The sequence below is a fragment of the Pisolithus orientalis genome (genome assembly GCF_024613125.1).
Source record: "Pisolithus orientalis strain OTSU chromosome Unknown F5J12scaffold_155, whole genome shotgun sequence".
In the NCBI taxonomy this organism is placed as follows: Eukaryota; Fungi; Basidiomycota; class Agaricomycetes; order Boletales; family Pisolithaceae; genus Pisolithus; species Pisolithus orientalis.
In genome coordinates, this window is record NW_026260936.1 from 23,490 (window position 1) to 43,060 (window position 19,571).

General features: G+C 45.2%; 1 protein-coding gene across 1 annotated transcript; it reads right to left on the reverse strand.

Annotated features, from left to right (window-relative positions):
• Positions 1-18,721: 18,721 nt before the first annotated feature.
• On the reverse strand, positions 18,722-19,129 carry F5J12DRAFT_729687 (uncharacterized protein; the record flags this gene model as incomplete). Its single annotated transcript, XM_051741954.1, has 1 exon — positions 18,722-19,129. One exon carries the CDS (start codon positions 19,127-19,129, stop codon positions 18,722-18,724), a length of 408 nt encoding a protein of 135 aa, XP_051594121.1.
• Positions 19,130-19,571: the final 442 nt, after the last annotated feature.

Consider the following 19,571-nt stretch of genomic DNA (forward strand, 5'->3'; position numbering starts at 1 on the left):
GGGGAGGGGTGTCAATGTAGATGATGGACTGGGAGATGACTTGTGATTCAAAAGATTGCTCAACTGTTGAAGGAGATGTTGCTGTTTGGCACTTTGACCTGGAATGATAACATTAGTCTGCATTTTCCTCTTGTTACACTGCTTTGTTGGACTCAAGAAATGCTGGCCCAAGCCAAAACTTGTGCTAGGCAATGAACGGTTAGTCCCAGGATGGGGATGCATGTTTCAGAGAAAATATGAAGACAAAAAAAACATACTGTGGGATGTATGAAACGTGGGAGCTGTACAGAGCCAATGTTGGAGGAGGCTCCCCAAGAGCATCCCTGGTGAGTTTGCAAGATGGTAGTACGAGGGTTGAAGAGACATGAGATATGGTGGGATGAAGGTTTGGGGAAGGTGAGGCAAACATGGGGCGAGTGTAGGGGCAGGAAGAGCACCACCCAAAAATGGAAAACGGTTCTCGAAGTGATTCTCAAACCTATTATTAGTACTGGCCAGGTGATTCTGGTGCGGATGGTGGGTCTATTAGATACATTGTTTATGTCACAAAAAGTATATCTAATAGACCCTTAATCCCGCTGAAAAGTGGTGCCTAAGGTGTGACAGCAAAGTGAGGCACTTGTGATGACACTACACGAGGAGCTTTCCTGTGGTTACCTCAAAGTTCCAAGACACCAAGGTCTGTATTTCCAGTACGTAGGAAAATTCTCCCCATATGTTAAGATACATGGCCCTTTTTATAGTAGAGAGAACAGGCACGCAATATCAGTAAGAACAGGTGTGAATAAGAACTAGGTCAATCACAAATGAGATACGTAGAAGAAACGTCAAAAGAATATTGAACAAGTGACGTGCGGCCGACAGCGTCGGTCCGAACCTTACATCACTCTACACAAGATCGCAAGCTTCCCAGTTGCTGGTGAACGGCCATTATGCGTCATGGACCGAAACTAGTGTCGTGGGGTCGATAATTGAGTGCAGGTTTGCATATGTGTGAGACGCACCAAAGAAGGGCTATGTACAACGTGTCCGCACTGCAAAGCATGTCCCTAGGCGCTCAGCTATTTGCAACCGTCCTCTTCCTCGTCGGTTCGAACAACGTACAATCAAACTCACGTATCGTCTATTTCACCTGAATCTTTCTTTCTGAATGGCCCGTCAGCATCCAAAGAAACACCATCTCTTCAAATTTGGGAAGTCCCGTTCCACATCTAACCCTTCTGCGGTACGCCAATTTGTTCCTTTCGACCGAAGGTGTTGTTGATAGAGAAATAATAATAATTCCAGGGACCCGCTCAGGCCCATACCGAGGGTAGCGTCTCCACGGCTGAAACATCCGGCAACGCTTCTCGGGGGACGCTTTCCAGGATGAGGCGCTTCCTCCATCTGTCGAACCACAGTCAGTCGAGTTCCGTCACTCCAGGGGTAGTTGGCGCAAGCACGAGTGGGGGAACACAGGAGCAACAGGGACAGTCCCAGGCAATTCCATCTAAGGACATATGTGACTTGCTATGTCTGACGGCAAGTGCGCTAACCAAGTCCCATCGGACAGAATCAAAAAGCGACCAATAGGACAGAACTAGAACCTGCCCCAGAACAGGGCATTAATGATGCTGTACGAGCGTTCGACAATATGGATCCCATGTCGCGTCTCGGCGAAGGAGCTGGAAACATCGTTACCGACGCCAACATTGCTTTCACTGACATCCAAAACTTCACCGCTACATATCTTCAACCTTTCCAAGTTTTCAATGAAGTTGTCACGACTCTTTCCAAGGTAATCATTTCCATTTTTTGGCTCATTCAATTCGCTGATGGAATGTATGTCTTAGGTCCACCCTTATGCCCAGATTGCACTGGGAATTTTGACGGCCGCTTCTCAGGTACTTTCCAACTCTTACATGCGCCGCTCATCTCACGTGGGGTGGATTGTAGTTGCTCATAAAACAAGCGAATCTAGGCAAAGCAGTGTGGGGCCTCCTGCAAACGATCCGAAGTGTTTACGAATTCCTTACCGAAGAAGATACCATCAACAATATTGACAACATGAAAGATACCCTTGCGAAGATTGCACGGGTAATAAGCGACTCTGCACAGTTCATTAAAGACTATTCTGAAACGAAGAATTTCTGTGAGTCTTAATGTATGTCTTTTGGCACTACAAATTGATGCGATTCATTCTCAGGGAAAAGGGCAGGGAAGAACATAGGTTCCAAAACGCAGGCCATCGTTGACGACTATACCACAACGCTGAATGATCTAATACAGCAGTACCGCGACCGTGCGGTCCGGGATATTCAGATCAATGTGCACCGCGTATTGGAGGACCTGAACCTTGAAGGGATGAGCTATGCTGGTGGCGCAGGCCTTGACATGGCTAAGATATGCCTCGATGGCACGCGGACAGAGATTTTGCGGGAGATCATTAGCTGGATCGCTGATTCCCGCATCGACGCCTCCCGTATCCTGTGGCTCCAGGGGCAGGCCGGAAGAGGAAAGTCGGCTATAGCACATACGATTGCTGCGTGGATCAAGGACGCGGGCGGACTCGGTTCCTGCTTTTGCTTCGCGCATGATAGGCTGGCCGAGCACCGCGAGGAGAAGATTTTAACGACCATCGCTCGTGATCTGGCAGATCGTGACTCGGCGTTTCGGCGCGCACTGGCTGATGTCGTCTCAAAGGACCATTCTCTCAAAGCGACACGAGATGTGACGCAGCAGTGGCAGCGACTCATCCTGGAACCACTGTCTAAGGTTAATAGGGAAATTGTTGGGGATGTAGTCGTGGTGATTGATGCATTGGATGAAAGTGGGACGGACGCATCAAGGAGTCGTATCCTGTCCCTTCTTGCGTCTGAGGAAGCTGCACATCTGCCCGCCAATTTCCGCATTCTTCTGACATCCAGGCTGTTGCCGGATATCGACGAAGCATTCAACGGCTGCCAACATATAACAGTAACTTCTCTTGATGGGTCCCCCTAGCGTCTGCCAAGCATGACATCCATCTATTCGTTTCTAACGAACTCTGTCACCGCCGCTTCGAGGATACCATTGGGCCCAAGGAGATAGATCAAATTACTCAGAAGTCCGACGGTCTGTTTCAATGGGCAAGGTTGGCTTGTGAGTTCATCAAGCGGAAAAGCGCTGGACGAACTCTGAGGGAGCGCTTCGACGATATAATTGCTCTTCAGTCTGGAGAGGGGGGAACACTTTTGGACAAAACTTATACCACGATATTGGAGAGTGCTATACCACGATATTGGAGAGTGCTATACCACGATATTGGAGAGTGCTATACCACTGACGAACCGGGTATCCTTGGCTCGGTTCCGTTCCGTGATGCGACAAATACTGACAACGCTGGTGCTGCTGCCTCTGTCGACGTTGCGATTCATGCGCAAGCACTTCCCCAACGAGGAGGACCACTATGATGTTGTTGTCATCCTGGAGTTCATGGCACCAGTGCTGAGTGGCATCACTAACTCTTTCCCCGTTCGCCCTCTCCATGCATCTTTCTATGACTTCCTCACGGATCAGTCACGGAGTGGGGACTACTTCATCAACACCTCTGGGGCATATGACCTAGCCTTCGCCTCGCTTCAGGTTCTGTGGAAGGAGTTGCAATTCAACATTTGCAGATTAGAGAGCTCCTACTTCAGCAACTCTGAAGTCCCTGATTTACAACAAAAAATAGAGAAATTCATCACACCCCATCTATCCTATTCATGTCGATTCTGGGTCCAACATCTGCAGAGGACTACCTTTAACTTGGATCTTGCAAAGTTAGTGGTAGTTATTGTGGGGAGTGAAAAAATTCTGTTCTGGCTGGAGACTCTGAGCATCATTGGGGAGCTAGGAAAAGTTGTGGGTGCTCTGGTCTGCACTACAACATGGCTACTAGTGAGTAATCTACACTTGGATGCACATAATATGCCCTAACATCCAATCAAAAGGACCAGCCAGGGTTTGAAGATGTGTTAGGAATGATGCAGGATGGGATCAAATTAATTCAGAACTTTGGTGGTTCAATCTCACACAGTGCTCCACACCTTTACATATCTGCATTGCCATTCACTCCTTCAAATATGAGACTGTCAAAAATTCTCTTGCCAAAATTCTGCAAACTTCTTGGAGTTCCTGTGGGAGGGCTAAAGGAATGGACAGCTACCCAGCTTGCCTTAGAACATGCCAGTGGAGTTACTTCAGTTGCATTCTCCCCTGATGGCAAGAGGATTGTCTCAGGGTCACATGACAAAGCTGTGAGGGTCTGGGATGCTGAGAGGGGAGTGCAGATTGGCAGCCCACTTCATGGGCATACTGATTCAGTGCAGTCAGTTGCATTCTCTCCTGATGGCAAGAGGATTGTCTCAGGGTCAAAAGATAAGACTGTGAGGATCTGGGATGCTGAGGGATGTGTGCAAGTTGGAAATCCACTTCATGGGCATGAGAATCTGGTTCAATCAGTTGCATTCTCCCCTGATGGCGAAAGGATTGTCTCAGGGTCACATGACAAGACTGTGAGGATCTGGGATGCTGGGCAAGGTGTACAGATTGGCAGCCCACCTCATGGGCATACTGATTCAGTCCAGCCAGTTTCATTCTCCCCTGATGGCAAGAGGATTGTCTCAGGGTCATCTGACAAGACTGTGAGGATCTGGGATGCTGAGAGACGTGTGCAGGTTGGAAATCCACTTCATGGGCATGATAATTAGGCTCAGTCAGTTGCATTCTCCCCTGATGGCAAAAAGATTGTCTCAGGATCAAAAGACAAGACTGTGAAGATCTGGGATGCTGAGGGAGGTGTGCAGATTGGCAGCCCTCTTGAAGGGCATACTGGTTGGGTCAAGTCAGTTGCATTCTCTCCTGATGGTGAGAGGGTTGTCTCAGGGTCAAGTGATGAGACTGTGAGGATCTGGGATGCTAAGAGGGGGATGCAGATTGACAGCCCTCTTCAGGGGCACACTGGGTGGGTCAGGTCAGTTGTATTCTCCCCTGATGGCAAGAAGATTGTCTCAGGGTCAGATGACCAGACTGTGAGGATCTGGGATGCTGAGAGTGGTGTGCAGATTGGTGGCCCTCTTCATGGACATACTGATTCAGTTCCTTCAGTTGCATTCTCCCCTGATGGCAAGAGGATTGTCTCTGGGTCACATGACAAGACTGAGGATTTGGGATGCTGAGGGAGGTGTGCAGATTGGCAGCCCTCTTGAGGGGTATACTGATGTGGTCCAGTCAGTTGCATTCTCCCCTGATGGGCAGAAGATTGTCTCAGGGTCAGATGATAAGAGAGTGAGAATTTGGGATGCTGAGGGAGGGGTTCAGATCTACTGTCTTCCTCAGGGGCATACTGGTCCAGTGACCACTGTTGCATTCTCCCCTGATGGAAAGAGGGTTATCTCAGGTTCATATGACAACACCATGAGAATATGGGATACCTCATATACATGAGGATATGATCACCAGCCATCAAAAGATGAAGTTGTCTGCATATGACCCAGAGGGTAAGAACTATACAACTGTTATGTATTGTGCTGTTACTCATATAATTTCCAGGCTTTAAACCTGCTCCATTTGCTTTTCATCAATACCTTCACATGCACTACATGACAGTGAACAACTCCTTGATGGGTTCCAGCCAGAAGATGCTGATAGCTGGTTTGAGCCAGTCAAGCTTCATCCTGATGGATGGTTCAGGGGTCCAAAGGGAAGGTTGCTGCTTTGGCTACCACCAACATTTTGGAGACCATTTTATTCAAGTTGCAACAAAGTTGTGGTCCCAAGTGATTGTTGTACAGAGATGGACTTGAGCCACATGGTTCATGGAGATAAGTGGCACAAGTGCTTGAAAACAGTTGCCTGAATTTACAATGAACATATTGTAGTCTAGCCACATATTGTATTGTATTGTTAAAACTTCTTCCCATGAAGTTTGTATACTCATCATTTCAATAGCCTTTCCACTGAATAAGCAGTCCTCTGGTCTTCAGATCTTGTGCAATAAGAATGGACTTTAAAAGGAATTCAATGTCATATCATTCAAAATTATAGCATACAGATAGAGAATACCTGGAATAACAGCTCTGCACATTTCAGGAGGCCACCATTATTCCACAACATAGTTAATCATGGTCATAGCCAAGCAATGGAAATGAGCCCAATGTGTACAAGCAACAATGATCAGGAATCAGTCTGAGGTCATACTCAGCCACTCTTAAACATGTCAATTACTGATGCAGGAGAAACACTTGGTCTTTGGCACCTACAATGGCATTCAAAGGAATTGGTGACAAAGTGTGGAAGAGATCAAACAAAAAAGATCCCTTGGTGATGGCTGTGCACTTTTGATGTGCTGCACTTGTATTTTATGGGCATTCTCCCCATAAGATGATATCCTGAGGAATGACCACATGTATTCAAGGTAGGTGACAAATGAGTTGTATCCTCCAAGGACATCAGAGAAGAAGAAACACCATGTGCCATCATGATAAGAGCATATAAGCCACTGTTTGTAAGAGTTGCAAAGATCAGAGCATTCAATTAACAGACCATGGAAGAGCAATCAAACTCTAGGATCCAGGCCTCCCAATATTGGATTCAAATGGGGCCACATCAGGAAATTAACAAAGTACTATCTGTACTTGATTTAGCACTTATTGTCAAATAAGCATGGATAGCACCATGACTTATTTAGGCTGCCTTTTTGCTTAAATGACTTTTTTGACTGATTCATATTATTCTACTATCCATGCTATCCACTGCACATTGTTCTTATTATGCATACCTACCCTTTTCATTATTTTAATTGGTCATGCATTTATCAGGTTAGAAACATGATAGCTACATATTGAGAGTGGAGGAGTACCAAACATTAAATCAATGTAGAAATTGCAGTCACAAGTCATTGTTAGTCAAAGTGAGGTTCAGTGGTGTAAACCAACCAAAACCAACACAAAAGGCAGTTGAAGTGAGTGGTGGTGTGCCTCTGCAGTACCTAGATGGCAGAAGGTCTTATTCAGGTAGTTTTTGCAAAGTACTACACTCAGAGATGAGTACAGAGGTTTGGGGGTGCTCCTGACAAAGAGGGAGCAGGAATGTAAGAGGAAGCAATAGGGTAGACTGCTGTCAGCCTACAGAAGGATAGAGTGGCAACTTAGTCTGAGCTGTGCTGAGCTCAGGGAGGACTTGGAGTGAAGCTGATTGATGATAGATGACAATAGGTGAAGTAGATGGTAGCTAGACCCTTAATAAAGCCTCAACTACTGAAGCTGATGAACAATTTACTGAGAGACAAAGAAATGTGAGCAAGAGGGACCTTCTGATGTCTTATTCCTTGCCAATTATCTAGGCATGGTGATTTATATACAGTACAGGGGCATTGCCTATGGAAAACAAGGTGAAAACACTTGGTAAGTGATTGGTAACTGATGAGTAAGGAATGTAAACAGTGGGTAATCAACTTAGAAAGGATTGGTAAGCATTGGGATTAATAAGCAAAAAAGTGAAGAACCAGTAAGCAAAGTGAGAGATTGGTAAGTATTGGTAATAAGTGAATCAAGGACAGTCAGAATGTCAAAGTACAAGTGAAGGACAAAATTGTTGCTACATTTGCCATGTGTGAATTGTTGATGATATAGCTCAGGCTATGTATTCTGCATGGGGAGTCATGATACATATACTGTTGGAGAGGGGTCACTCCCAGCTTTCCAGAACACTAAGGTATATTCCAAGCTAAGTTGTACATGCTGAGATATGCTGTGTTGTTTCCAAAAGGTGCATTGCAACACATTTGTCCCTGACCAGTTAAATAGTGAAAAGTGACCTTTTGGTGGGATTGAGGGCATGTGGGATGGGAAAATATGATTACATGATAGACCACATGATCTTCCAGATGATTTGTCAGTATGTAAACAATGACAAACATTGGATTTGTACCATTAAGTCTCCCTCTTGTACCACAACTCAAGATATCATCTCTGTGGCTCACATGGTCATTCTCTTAGGGAAATATTATCAAATACTGATGACCACTACAGTACCATCAGTATAATATGCTTTCAGAACCATCAGTCCCTTACAAAACCTGCTTTCAGTCATTCCTTGCACTGTTTCCCCACCATGCCTGATATGTTCTGGGACTAAATTTGTACTTGGAAGGCTAAAAATGTTATGGAGGTCAATCTGGCACTTCAAAACAAGATGGACAAACCAATCCCCTCTCAACCAATGCATTTCTGCCATAGGGAGGCTGGTATGGAAGTTGGGGTGAGACAACCCTCTCTATCCTTGGGTGTCATCAGAAGGATGTGCTACTGAGCTCCCAGGGTGCAGAATTCTGTGCTTCCATCTGGCCATGAATCTTTCCTTTGGTCACATATGACCATATAGCCCTTCCCAAGTCATCCCCAGTTTTGATCAGTGCAAGATTGAGTAATCCCTCTAATGGTACTTGGAGTTCAAGGAGGTTTTGTCTCATCCCAACTTCCATACCAGTCTCCCTGTGGCAGAAATGCATTGGCTGAGAGGGGATTACCAGTGTTGTCAGGTCAGCTGCATTCTCCCCTGATGGCAAGAGGAGTGTCTCAGGGTCAGATGATGAGACTGTGAGGATCTGGGATGCTGAGAGGGGTGTGCAGATTGGCAGCCCTCTTCAGGGACATATTAATGGGTCATGTCAGTTGCATTCTCCCCTGATGGCAAGAGGATTATCTCAGGGTCAGATGACAAGACTGTGAGGATTTGGGATGCTGAGAGAGGTGTGCAGATTAGTGGCCCTCTTGAGGGCATACTGATATGGTCAGGTCAGTTGCATTCTCCCCTGATGGGCAGAGGATTGCCTCAGGGTCAGATGATAAGAGGGTGAGGATTTGGGATGCTAAGGGAGGGGCTCAGATCTACTGTCTCCCCCAGGGGCATACTGGTGCAGTGAGCACAGTTGCATTCTCCCTTGATGGAAAGAGGGTTACCTCAGGATCATTTGATCATACCATGATAATATGGGATACCCATATACAGTGGCTCACAAAATTGACCCAATGTTTGCATGTTTTTCATTAATCATGGTGTAGTTTGTGAACTATCATGATTGAGTCCAAGGTGTTGGTGGATGGATCAAAGCAGCCAGTCATGGCTCTCTGATAAGCCATATTACATAATATTTGGATAGAAACTGATCACAGAATACCCAAATGAAAATGAGAGCTCATTGGGACAATTATGTAACTTTGTGATATGCTGGGGATGTAGTCCTTGGGAATACATATAGAACATGGTGAGATGCTCACCAATGCTTACATAATATATCACATGGTCTACTGAATGATTTGTCAACAAACAAACAAAGCCAAACAGTGATTTTGCACCACTAAGCCTCCTTGTTGTAATGCAAGTCAAGAAATCAACATTCTGGCTCATCAGGGACATTCTCTCAGGGCAACCTCAGCAAATCTGGTGTACACTATAGTGTAATCAATAGAATATGCTATCAGCACCATTGGTCAATTCAGAAACCTGCTGGTAGTTATCTCCTGCACTGTTTCCCCACAGACACCTCCTCCAATGAACCAGAACAACCAGATGGAGGATTTACTCTGGGTATCCTCTTGAACCTTTCAATCAGTCTCTTGCTACACTTGGTACTCCCATCCCACCAGCACCTTCCCCTGTCACACTTCCTACACCTCTGCCCCTGCCCAGAACTACAATGTCTGGTTCATCATTGAAAGCTGCCACTGGCACTACTGCTGTCAAAGCCACCAAACTAAAGATTGGCACCCCATCTGACTTTGATGGTGACCAAAAGAATGCCATGAGCTGGCTGTATGCAGTCCAGACCTACCTCATGGTCAATGAAGAAGTATATGACACTGACACAAAGAAAGTTGTCTATGTGTTGTCATACATAAAGAAAGGGGTTGCTTGCTCTTGGGCAGCAACCTTCCAGAAAACCTCTCTAGAAAAGAACCCACCAAATTTTAGCTCTTTCACCAATTTTAAGAAAGAATTTAAAGATTTGTTCACCTCCCCTGACACTGCTGGTGCTGCCATCACTAAACTATGCACCATGAAACAGAAGAATCAGTGGAACAATATATCACTGATTTCTGAACTGCCACCACCAACTCTACCATCACAGAGGATGTCACCTTAATTGAATTCTTCTCTCAGGGACTCAAACCTTTCATCACAAACCAAATCCATATGATGGAAACCACTCCCACCAAGATCAGCAAGTGGTACACTCAGGCACAAAAGTTTGATGCCAAATGGAGAAAGGTGAATAAGCTTTCTGGAAAGAAAGAAAAGAGGATGTTCTACCCCAGAAACAACCTCTCAGAAGAAAAAGATCCAAATGCTATGGACATGGATGGAGTGAGACTCTCCAGAGAAGAAAGAGACCAACACATCAAAGAAGGAAGATGTTTTGGTTGTGGAAACAAGGGACACCTCTCTTGACAATGTCCTGAAAAAGGGAAGGCCCCCCAGAAGAAGGTCAAGAAGATCTGAAAGATTGTGGAGGTTGAGGAAAGCAATGACAAAGAAAAAGTCACTGGTCTCTCCATTGCCTTAGTCAATATTGCTAGGGCATTAGGAAAGGATTTTTGGAAGGGAACTCTGTGTTGACACCAGATGTTCCTGGTAAAAAGGACAGTTCTATTTCTGTTGTGCCAGTACTAGTATCTTCTACCCCAGATTGTACTATGCAAATCCCCATTTCTCTTTACACATCAGAAAGAACTGGAAAAGTTGTCAACACCACTGCACTGGTTGACTCTGGTGCTGAGATATCTTGTATCAATTGGGGTTTTGTGTGAAAGCATAGAATCCCCACTCAATGACTCACTGAACCCATCCTCGCCAAAATCACAGATGGATCCCAGAATTCCAAGGGAAAGATTTTGTTTTCTGCCACCCTATACTTCAAGGTCAAAGGACTTGTTCATCAGTCCTTCTTCCACATCATTAACTGTGGATCAGAAAATGTCATTCTTGGCCTCCCTTGGTTACAAGAAAACAACCCCATTGTTGATTGGAGAATGGGAACCCTCTCCATTGACAAAAAGACCAATTAGTTGAAAGAACTCTCTCACAACATCTCCTCTGTTGCCATCAGAGAACAAACCATGAACCTTGTATCCCCTGCTGAGAAGAAAAGGATGAATAAGTTCATGGACTATGAAGAACCTGAAGATGAAACCACACATGCCCACTTTGTGACATCACTTGGAAAACTCATTGAAGAAGCCAAGAAGGTCAATCCCAAGAATAGCCTTCTTAGAAAGATTACCACCACAAGGTTGTGATGGAGGTAACACTCCATCAGAGGGTTTTTTAAAGATGGAGGCAAACTCTTTGTAGTTTTCAGGGAGGGTAGCTTTCAGTTTCTTCCTATGTTCTTCTTGTGCTAACTCAGTAGTGATCATGCCATAAACCTTGTAGAGGACTTTGTCCCCAAGGTGGCCAAAGCCTACCCACTCTCTCCCTCTGAAAGAGAGTCTGTGGAGAAGCTTATTGAAGAAAACCTTTGAGAAGGCAAAATCTGCTCCTCAAAGTCTCCTCAAGCTGCCCTGTTTTTCTTTGTCAGAAAGAAAGATGGCTCCCTTTGTCCATGTCAGGACTACCAATATCTGAATAAGAATACAGTGAAGGACACATATTCCCTCCCCCTTATCTCAGATCTTGTTGACAAACTCAAAGGAGCATCTATCTTCACAAAGATGGATGTAAGATCAGGCTATAATAATGTCCATATCAAAGAAGGAGACCAATGGAAGGCTGCATTCATTACACACAAAGGACTCTTTGAACCAACTGTTATGTTCTTCAGGTTGTGCAATTCTCCTGCCACCTTCCAGCAATTCATGAATGACTCCTTCAGGGACATGATTGCTGAAGGATGGCTGGTCATCTATATGGATGACCTCCTCATCTTCTCTACTGACCCACAGAACACAAATGAAGAACCCACTGTGTTCTTGAACAAATGAGGGGGTTGTTGCTACCCCTCAAATTGGAAAAATGTCACTTTGATCTTACCAAGGTGGAATACCTTGGGATGATCATCAAAGAAAATACTGTTGCCATGGACCCTGTCTAAGTCCAAGGTATTGCAGAATTGCCAGTCCCAAAAAGGGTTAAGGATGTGTGATTCTTCCTAGGATTTGCCAACTTCTATTGAAGATTTGTCCCCTACTACTTGGACATTGCCCACCCTCTGATTGACCTTGCCAAGAAAGCTGTAACTTGGGAGTGGTCAGAGAAATGCCAAAATGCCTTTGATCTCCTGAAAAGGATCTTCATGGCTCAACTGACCCTCTGAATGCCTGACACCTCCCAGCCATTTGTGATTACTACAGACGCATCCAAATATGCAACTGGGGGTGTTCTCCTCCAGGAGGACTTGAACAGCCAGTGGCAACCTTGTGCCTTCATTTCACAATTGTTTAACCCAGCAGAACAAAACTACAACATTTACAATAGAGAACTGCTAGGAGTCATCCACAGATTGAAAACCTGGAGACATTATCTCCATGGATCCCCATTCCTGGTCAAGGTTTTCATGGATCACAAGAACTTGTCCTACTCTAAAGCACCACAGAACCTGAATCATTGCCAGGCATGCTGGCTTCTTGACCTAGCAGATTTTGATCTGCAACTTGAACATGTCCCAGGAAAAGACCTGGCTGCCCCTGACACACTCTCCCACCAACCCGACCATGTCCCAGATGATGATGAAGACAACAAAGGAGTAACCCTCCTCCCCCAGACCCTGTTTGTCAACCTCATTGACATGAACCTCACTAAAAAGGTTGCATCCTCTTCTGTGTCTGACTCAGTGGTCCAAACAGCTCTTCAAGCCATAGAAAACATTGACATGCCACTTCTGTTTAAATCCCATCTCTCTGATTGGAGGTTTGACAATGGGGTGTTACTCTACAAAGATCAGGTGTATATTCCTGATGACCCATCTCTCCAGTGGACTGTCATGTCCAACCACCATGTCCACCCCTCTATGGGACATCCTGGTGTCTTGAAAACTTGACAGCTTGTCTCCTCCAAGTTCTGGTGGCTGGGACTCACATCCTTCATATGAAGATATGTTGAAGGCTGCACTACATGCCAGCAAAATAAGGTGAACACTCACCCAATGACATGACCCCTTATGCCCATACCCTTGACCTCCACCCACCTGTTTCAACAAATCTCCTGTGATCTCATTACCAATTTGCCCCTTTCAAAGGGTTATGATTCCCTCTTGGTCATGGTAGACCATGGGCTTACAAAGGGGGTAATTTTAGCACCTACAAGGAAAACTGCTTCTGCTGCCAATATTGCAGCCCTCTTCTTGGAGAAAGCCTACTCCCACTGTGAGTCAAAGTGTGGAAAGGCAGTAAAAACCAACCAACTCCAACACCAAAGACAAATAAAAAAGGTGAGTGGTGGTGTGCCTATGCAATACCTGGAGGGCAGAAAAACCTAATGTGTGGGGGAGTTTTCTATAGAGGGTGCTCCTGGTGCAGGTTGACAATGAGTTACACAAGAGCAGCTGAGTGAGTGATGACTTGATGGGGGGAATGCTGAACAGAGTGAAGGTGTTCAGCTGAAAGTACTTGGGAGTACAGTAATGGACTTTGATAGAATGTGCTCCTGGTGCAAGTTGATGATGAGTTATGCAGGAGTGGATGGATGACTAAGCATGTGTGCTGACTAAGGGTGGGGATACAGCTTCAGATAAATGATGGAGGTAGATAGACCCTTCCAAATGAGCCTCAACTACCAAGTATATGAATGATGACAGATAGACCCCTTCATGGAGCCTCAACTGTTGATGATGAGTTATGCACTGAACTGACTGCTGAGTGAATGGCTTCTGGTTCACTGGGGTTATAGCTAAGTACATGGGGGTTTATATACTGTGGGGGAGAGCACAGCTTGTGACAAACAAGGCACAAACACTTGATAAGTAATGAGTAAGGACTGAGTAATCATGATGAGTAAGCAAGAAATGAAAAGTAAGCAAGCAAAGAAGATTGGTAAGTATTGGCAATGAACAAGTCAAGGATAGTCAAAATATCACAGAATGAGTCAAATGGAGTCAGAAACTGAGTAAGCACACTGATATCACATTAGGGGGTGGCAATGCAAGTCAGATCTTGGTGGAGACATCACTAGACCCAAAGATGGCATGACAGATGGATGGTGTTTCCAGATAGGGAAGTATTAATTCCAGAATTGAAGGGCATGAGTCAGGTGTCAAAGGGGCTAGGGCATCGGGGGTCTATGGGGCAATGGGGGCATATGTGATCACATCTCCCACCCTTTCATCCTCTCAGCAAAGTTAACAAAAGCTTCATGGACAGGGCTCTGATGGAGGAGGAGAAGGGAGGATGTCTTCTGCTGGATCTTGCAGTAGGAAGGTAAGATGCACATCATACTCATCATGAATGCAATCAGGGAGGCTGGAGAACAGTAGATTATTCTGCAGCTGTCACAATGTGGGGAGACTGATGAATGAGATTGGAATAAAGATGGTGCAGGGAGCAGGGAGGAACAATCCACATGCTTCATCAAGAGGGGAGACTGAAACAACCACATAAGACCTTTCTAATCATGTGACAGACCTGAGGCAACCAAAGAATGTCCTTCTGGAAGTCATACTGACAAGGAGAATATGCTGACCAAGCTGCATGGGATGAGATGGGGCTGACAATGATGGGATAAACCAGGGGGCTTCAGGACAGAAGCTGGTGGGAATGCCTGGCAGATATACATAGCCACTGTCTCTGGCAAATGAGACAAGTGAGATGATTGATGAAGAGGCAGCCATTTCTGATGGACCTAGCAAAATGAGTGTCTGATGGATGGAGTGCTGTAGAAATGCATAGGGTGAGGATCCTCTCCAAATTTGGAAGGCAGAATCATGTGGCTGAGCACTTTAAGCGAGTGTGAGAACAGAGCTGATATCTTTGGAAATGGCAGAGACATGACAAAAATTGGAATGCCATACATGGGCACTAAAAACTTTTAATGTGCACTTAACTCACTTCCTCTTTTCTCTTTAGCACTGACAACTCATTCTTGTGTGAAGGATGACTGCTCACATCCAGCAGTCTTTCTGCACATGAGGCCTTTAGTCTTTATCTGCATTCATGGGCATTGTGCACAATGCATCGACAAGCTAGGCAGAGTCAGTTGTAACCATGTCCACAACACCTTTGGTGTGTGACACTGCTTTGGGTTGTATGACACTGCTTTGGGTTGTATGACAAAATTATATCTGATCAAGGTCCTCAGTTTGCCTCAGCATTCACAAAAGAACTTGCTTCCCTCTTAGGATATTCCCTTGCCCTGTCAACAGCATATCACCCTCAGACTGACAGAGAAACAGAACATGTTAACCAAGAGGCTGAAACATACCTCTGCATCTTCTGCCAGAACAACCCTGCTCTGTGGGTGGACAACCTTCCCATGGCAGAACTTGTGCATAATCACCACCCTCATTCCATCACCCATCAGTTGCTATTTTACCTCATGTACAGCTACAAACCAAAACTGCTTCCATCCCTGATTGCAGAAACCCACCTTCCTGCCACTGAGTCTAGACTTGAGGAACTCTGAAAAGCCAGAGAAGAAGCCCCTGCAGCACATGACCTGGCCAGAAAAACCATGAAAGATTGCTTGTCATGACCCTTCACCCCAGTTCAAAAAGGTGATAAGGTGTGGCTGTGTTAAGTACAGGTTCACCCTTGGGTGACCAGGCTTCAAGACTGGGTGTCAGAGGCTAAGTCTGGGTGACCAAAGTCAAGGCCAGGAAGGGCCAAGTCTGGTTGGACCAGAGTTAAGGCTGGAGGTCAGGGGTTAAGTCCAGAGGACCAGACTTAAGGGCCCAAATGGTAGCAGAATTTCTGCCTCCTTATGCAAAATATATACAATCCAACTCTGTGTGGAGTTCAGCAGACTTCTAAGTTGAACTATCTGTGACTGTGGTGTTTACTGATCAGGTGATGAATCACAGCTACCCACATATGCATAGTATGATATGCCACCTCAATGAACTGACCCTTATTGCAGGCTAGACCATTCCATGTCCCCAACCCACTGCTCACATTGACTTCACAGCAAGATGGAAAGTAGGGATTCTTGGTCAAAAGGAAAGGCCCTGTCAGTCAGTTCAAGCTCTGAGCCTCAGCCACAGCTGCAAGCTGTATGGCCCCATGCAGATGTTGAGATGCTTCTCGATTTTGTGGAGGAAATCCGACCCAAGGCAGGTGATCATATGGTCTTTCAACTAGGGCACTTCAACAATTTGGTATCTTGGTTACCTGTCCAAGCCAATGGATACTGTAAAACTGTGAAAAGCTGTTATGACAAGTGGGAAAGTGTGTGTTTATTGATTTATCCTTGTGTTCAGTATCACTCATCTCATACACAGCTGAAATGGGACTACTATGCAGCTTCAGCTGTTGCAAGGGGATTGGGACTTGCATATTCAGCAGCAAAAGGTGCTGATGTCATAACTGAGGCAGGGCAGCTCATGATGGATGATGTTGTTGAGGTATGTCTGAGATTTTTTCCTGTGTGGCACAAAAATCCTTGACCTTCCCCTAGAATCAGCCAGATACTGCACAGTACTGAAACACGGGCTTCAAATACTTCAATCATATGCAAGACCTTGCCCTTCCTGACAAGGCAAGGGGCACCAATGCACACCATGCCACTGGTGCCTGACCCCCCACCCAAAGGTCCCAGGCTTCTACTTCCATGTCATCCAATTTTCCTGGCTCCATTGTGCACCCTGTCATATTGCCTCAGCCTGCATCTATGCAGCCCCCCACACCATCATCATTCCTGCAGCCTGCTATGCAGCATCAGCTACCATTCACACAACCTCACATGCAGTATCAGCCACTGCCTGTGCAACCCACTACACAGTTTACCTTTGTGCAGGATCAATCTGGGTTTCCCAATCAACATCAAATCATGCAGACTCCTTGGAGTGTGCAGTCTGCCATACACATTCAAGGTATGCCTGGACATCCTTACCAGCCTTCCTCTCCTGGTAGAGGAGAATAGTCTCTAGTATGACCTCTGGAAGAGCTGAAAATGCTGTCCCTGCTTGACAATAGCCTTCAGGGACGCAGAATTGAGCACACTGCAAACAGTTTGGGAAGTGACAGGAGAGGAAAGGGCCACACACATTATATGGGTAGCCTGGACAGCATTTTCAGCTCTTCCAGAGGTCATACTAGAGACTATTCTCCTCTACCAGGAGAGGAAGGCTGGTAAGGATGTCCCAGTTTGAGGTTTTCCTTAATCTAGCTGGAACTCTTTGATGACCCTGGACACAGTAGAGCTCCCCTGACCAGTTGTAGAGGAGATTTGATGAGCAGAAAGGCCAGATTCAGAAAGAAGATGGATATTTGCTCTAGCAGAGGCAAAAATGCATTTCATGGTGAAGTAGGGTTAGCTGAGTGGGACCCAAGCCATTTTTTATGGCTCAGGATTATGTACATTACATAATCAGTCAGGGTTGAAGCACAAAATCCCTCAGAAGTTGTCAAATCTTTAAGTTATTTACTAAATACTGACTGACAACATCATGCTCAAAAAAGTGTCCCAATGACATGTCATTTTAAAATGGTTATATCTTGGTTCCATGTGGATCAAATTACATAAGCAAGCCCTTGTTGTCAAGGAAACAGTTAGTACCAGTTTTGGTCCTGCAGGAGTTTGAACTAATTCCTATTGGCTCTCTCATAAATCTCAACTCTTTCCAAATTCACCCAATATTGGGACACTTTTTTGAGCCACTGTACCAATCTTTTGACTTTGCTTACTGATTCTTCACTTTTTGGCTTACTTATCCTTACCAATGCTCACCAATGCTTTCTAAGATGATTACCCACTGCTTACATTCCTTACTTATCACTTACCAATCACTTACCAAGTGTTTGCACCTTGTTTTCCATAGGCAATGCCCCTGTACTGTATATAAATCACTGTACTTAGATAGCTGAATAAGAAGATGTCAGAGAGCCCCTCTTGCTCACAATTCATCATCTCTCAGTAATTCATTCAGCAGCTTTGATAGTTGAGGCTTCATTAAGGGTCTAACTATCATCTACTTTGCCTACTATCATCTATCATCAATCAGCTTCACTCCAAGCCCTTCCTGAGCTCAGTGCAGCTTAGGACATTGAATTAAGTCATCATCTATCCTTCTGTAGGCTGACAGCAGTCTACCCCATCACATTCTATCACATTCTTGCTCCCTCTTTGTCAGAAGCACCCCCAACCCTCAGCACTCATCTTTGAGTATTGTAGCTTGCAAAGACCACCCAAATAAAAGGTTCTACCATCTAGGTACCATGTAGGCACACCACCACTTGCTTTCATTGTCTTTTGTGTTGGTTTTGGTTGGTTTTCACCACTGAACCACACTTTGACTCACAATGTGTGATGCATAGGTCAGCACTGTGGTATCCCTGTTGGAGGTGGTGTGTTGAGGGGGACTTTCTAGATTCCAGAAGAACATTGCAAGGGCATTGATATGCTTTTTGGGCTATGGGATGGCTTTGATGTGGTGTAAGAACAAGACCCTGGCTTGTAGGAATACACTGAATGATAGGTTGTGGTCAGCTTGAGCATTTTGAGATGCTTTGACTGAGGCAACAGGTCTCATGCTGGAGAGACCAAAGGCATCATTGGTATTGGTTTTCACACTTCAAGCTGCATCACTACAGCCCTCAGGGGAGAAATACCATGGTTCTACATACTCACATGAGGTGAGTTTGTTGGTAGCATACTGTGAAGGTTTGTTAACAAGGATGCTAGGAGGGGTGCAACTGGTGGTAAAGTCACTCATCTGGGGTTCCTTCCACTCAGCATCCTGGGGTTCATTTTCAGCTGCTTTTGCAGCCAGTCTGTGTGCTTCAAGCTCAGCCTCAGCTTGTGCTTGGCATTGTGCTTCCCATTCAGCAATTCTGCATTGGTGACCAGTGTCCCAAGCTGTGATAAGGCATTCTACAGCTTGTTTGAGATCAATGTTGAGGTTGGCCATGAGTGCTTCATGAATTTCATGGAAGGCAGCTGATTCAAAGTTTGGGCAGACTTTGAGGTTTGGGTCAGCCATGGCAATGTGGGATGAGGAAGGAAAAGAATGAGAAGTTTGAAAGGAGTGGATTGCAAGTTGGACAGAACAAGTGTGTTTGTCATATGGTGTGACAACAAGGGACAGCAAACAAGGTGGTGGCATGGAAGGAAAAGGAAAGTGCCACTTACCTATGCTTTGTTGGAAATATCCTTAATAGTTCCGACGTCTAGATTGATCCAGACTTACACATGTATCAACACGTTGTTCATCACATGACATTCCTTAGCAATCAGCTCCACAATGATGTCATTCTGACATCATATTATACGTCATATTCCATGACCTTCTATGCTGTTCTTTACTATACTGAGTAGTAGTTTCCTTTTACGCTACTGGTCCGTGCGTACCTACTCATGTATATAAACTCGAGGATTTCTTCCTCAATCCCTATCGAATCAAGCATTTGTTCTTCACTTGTCTA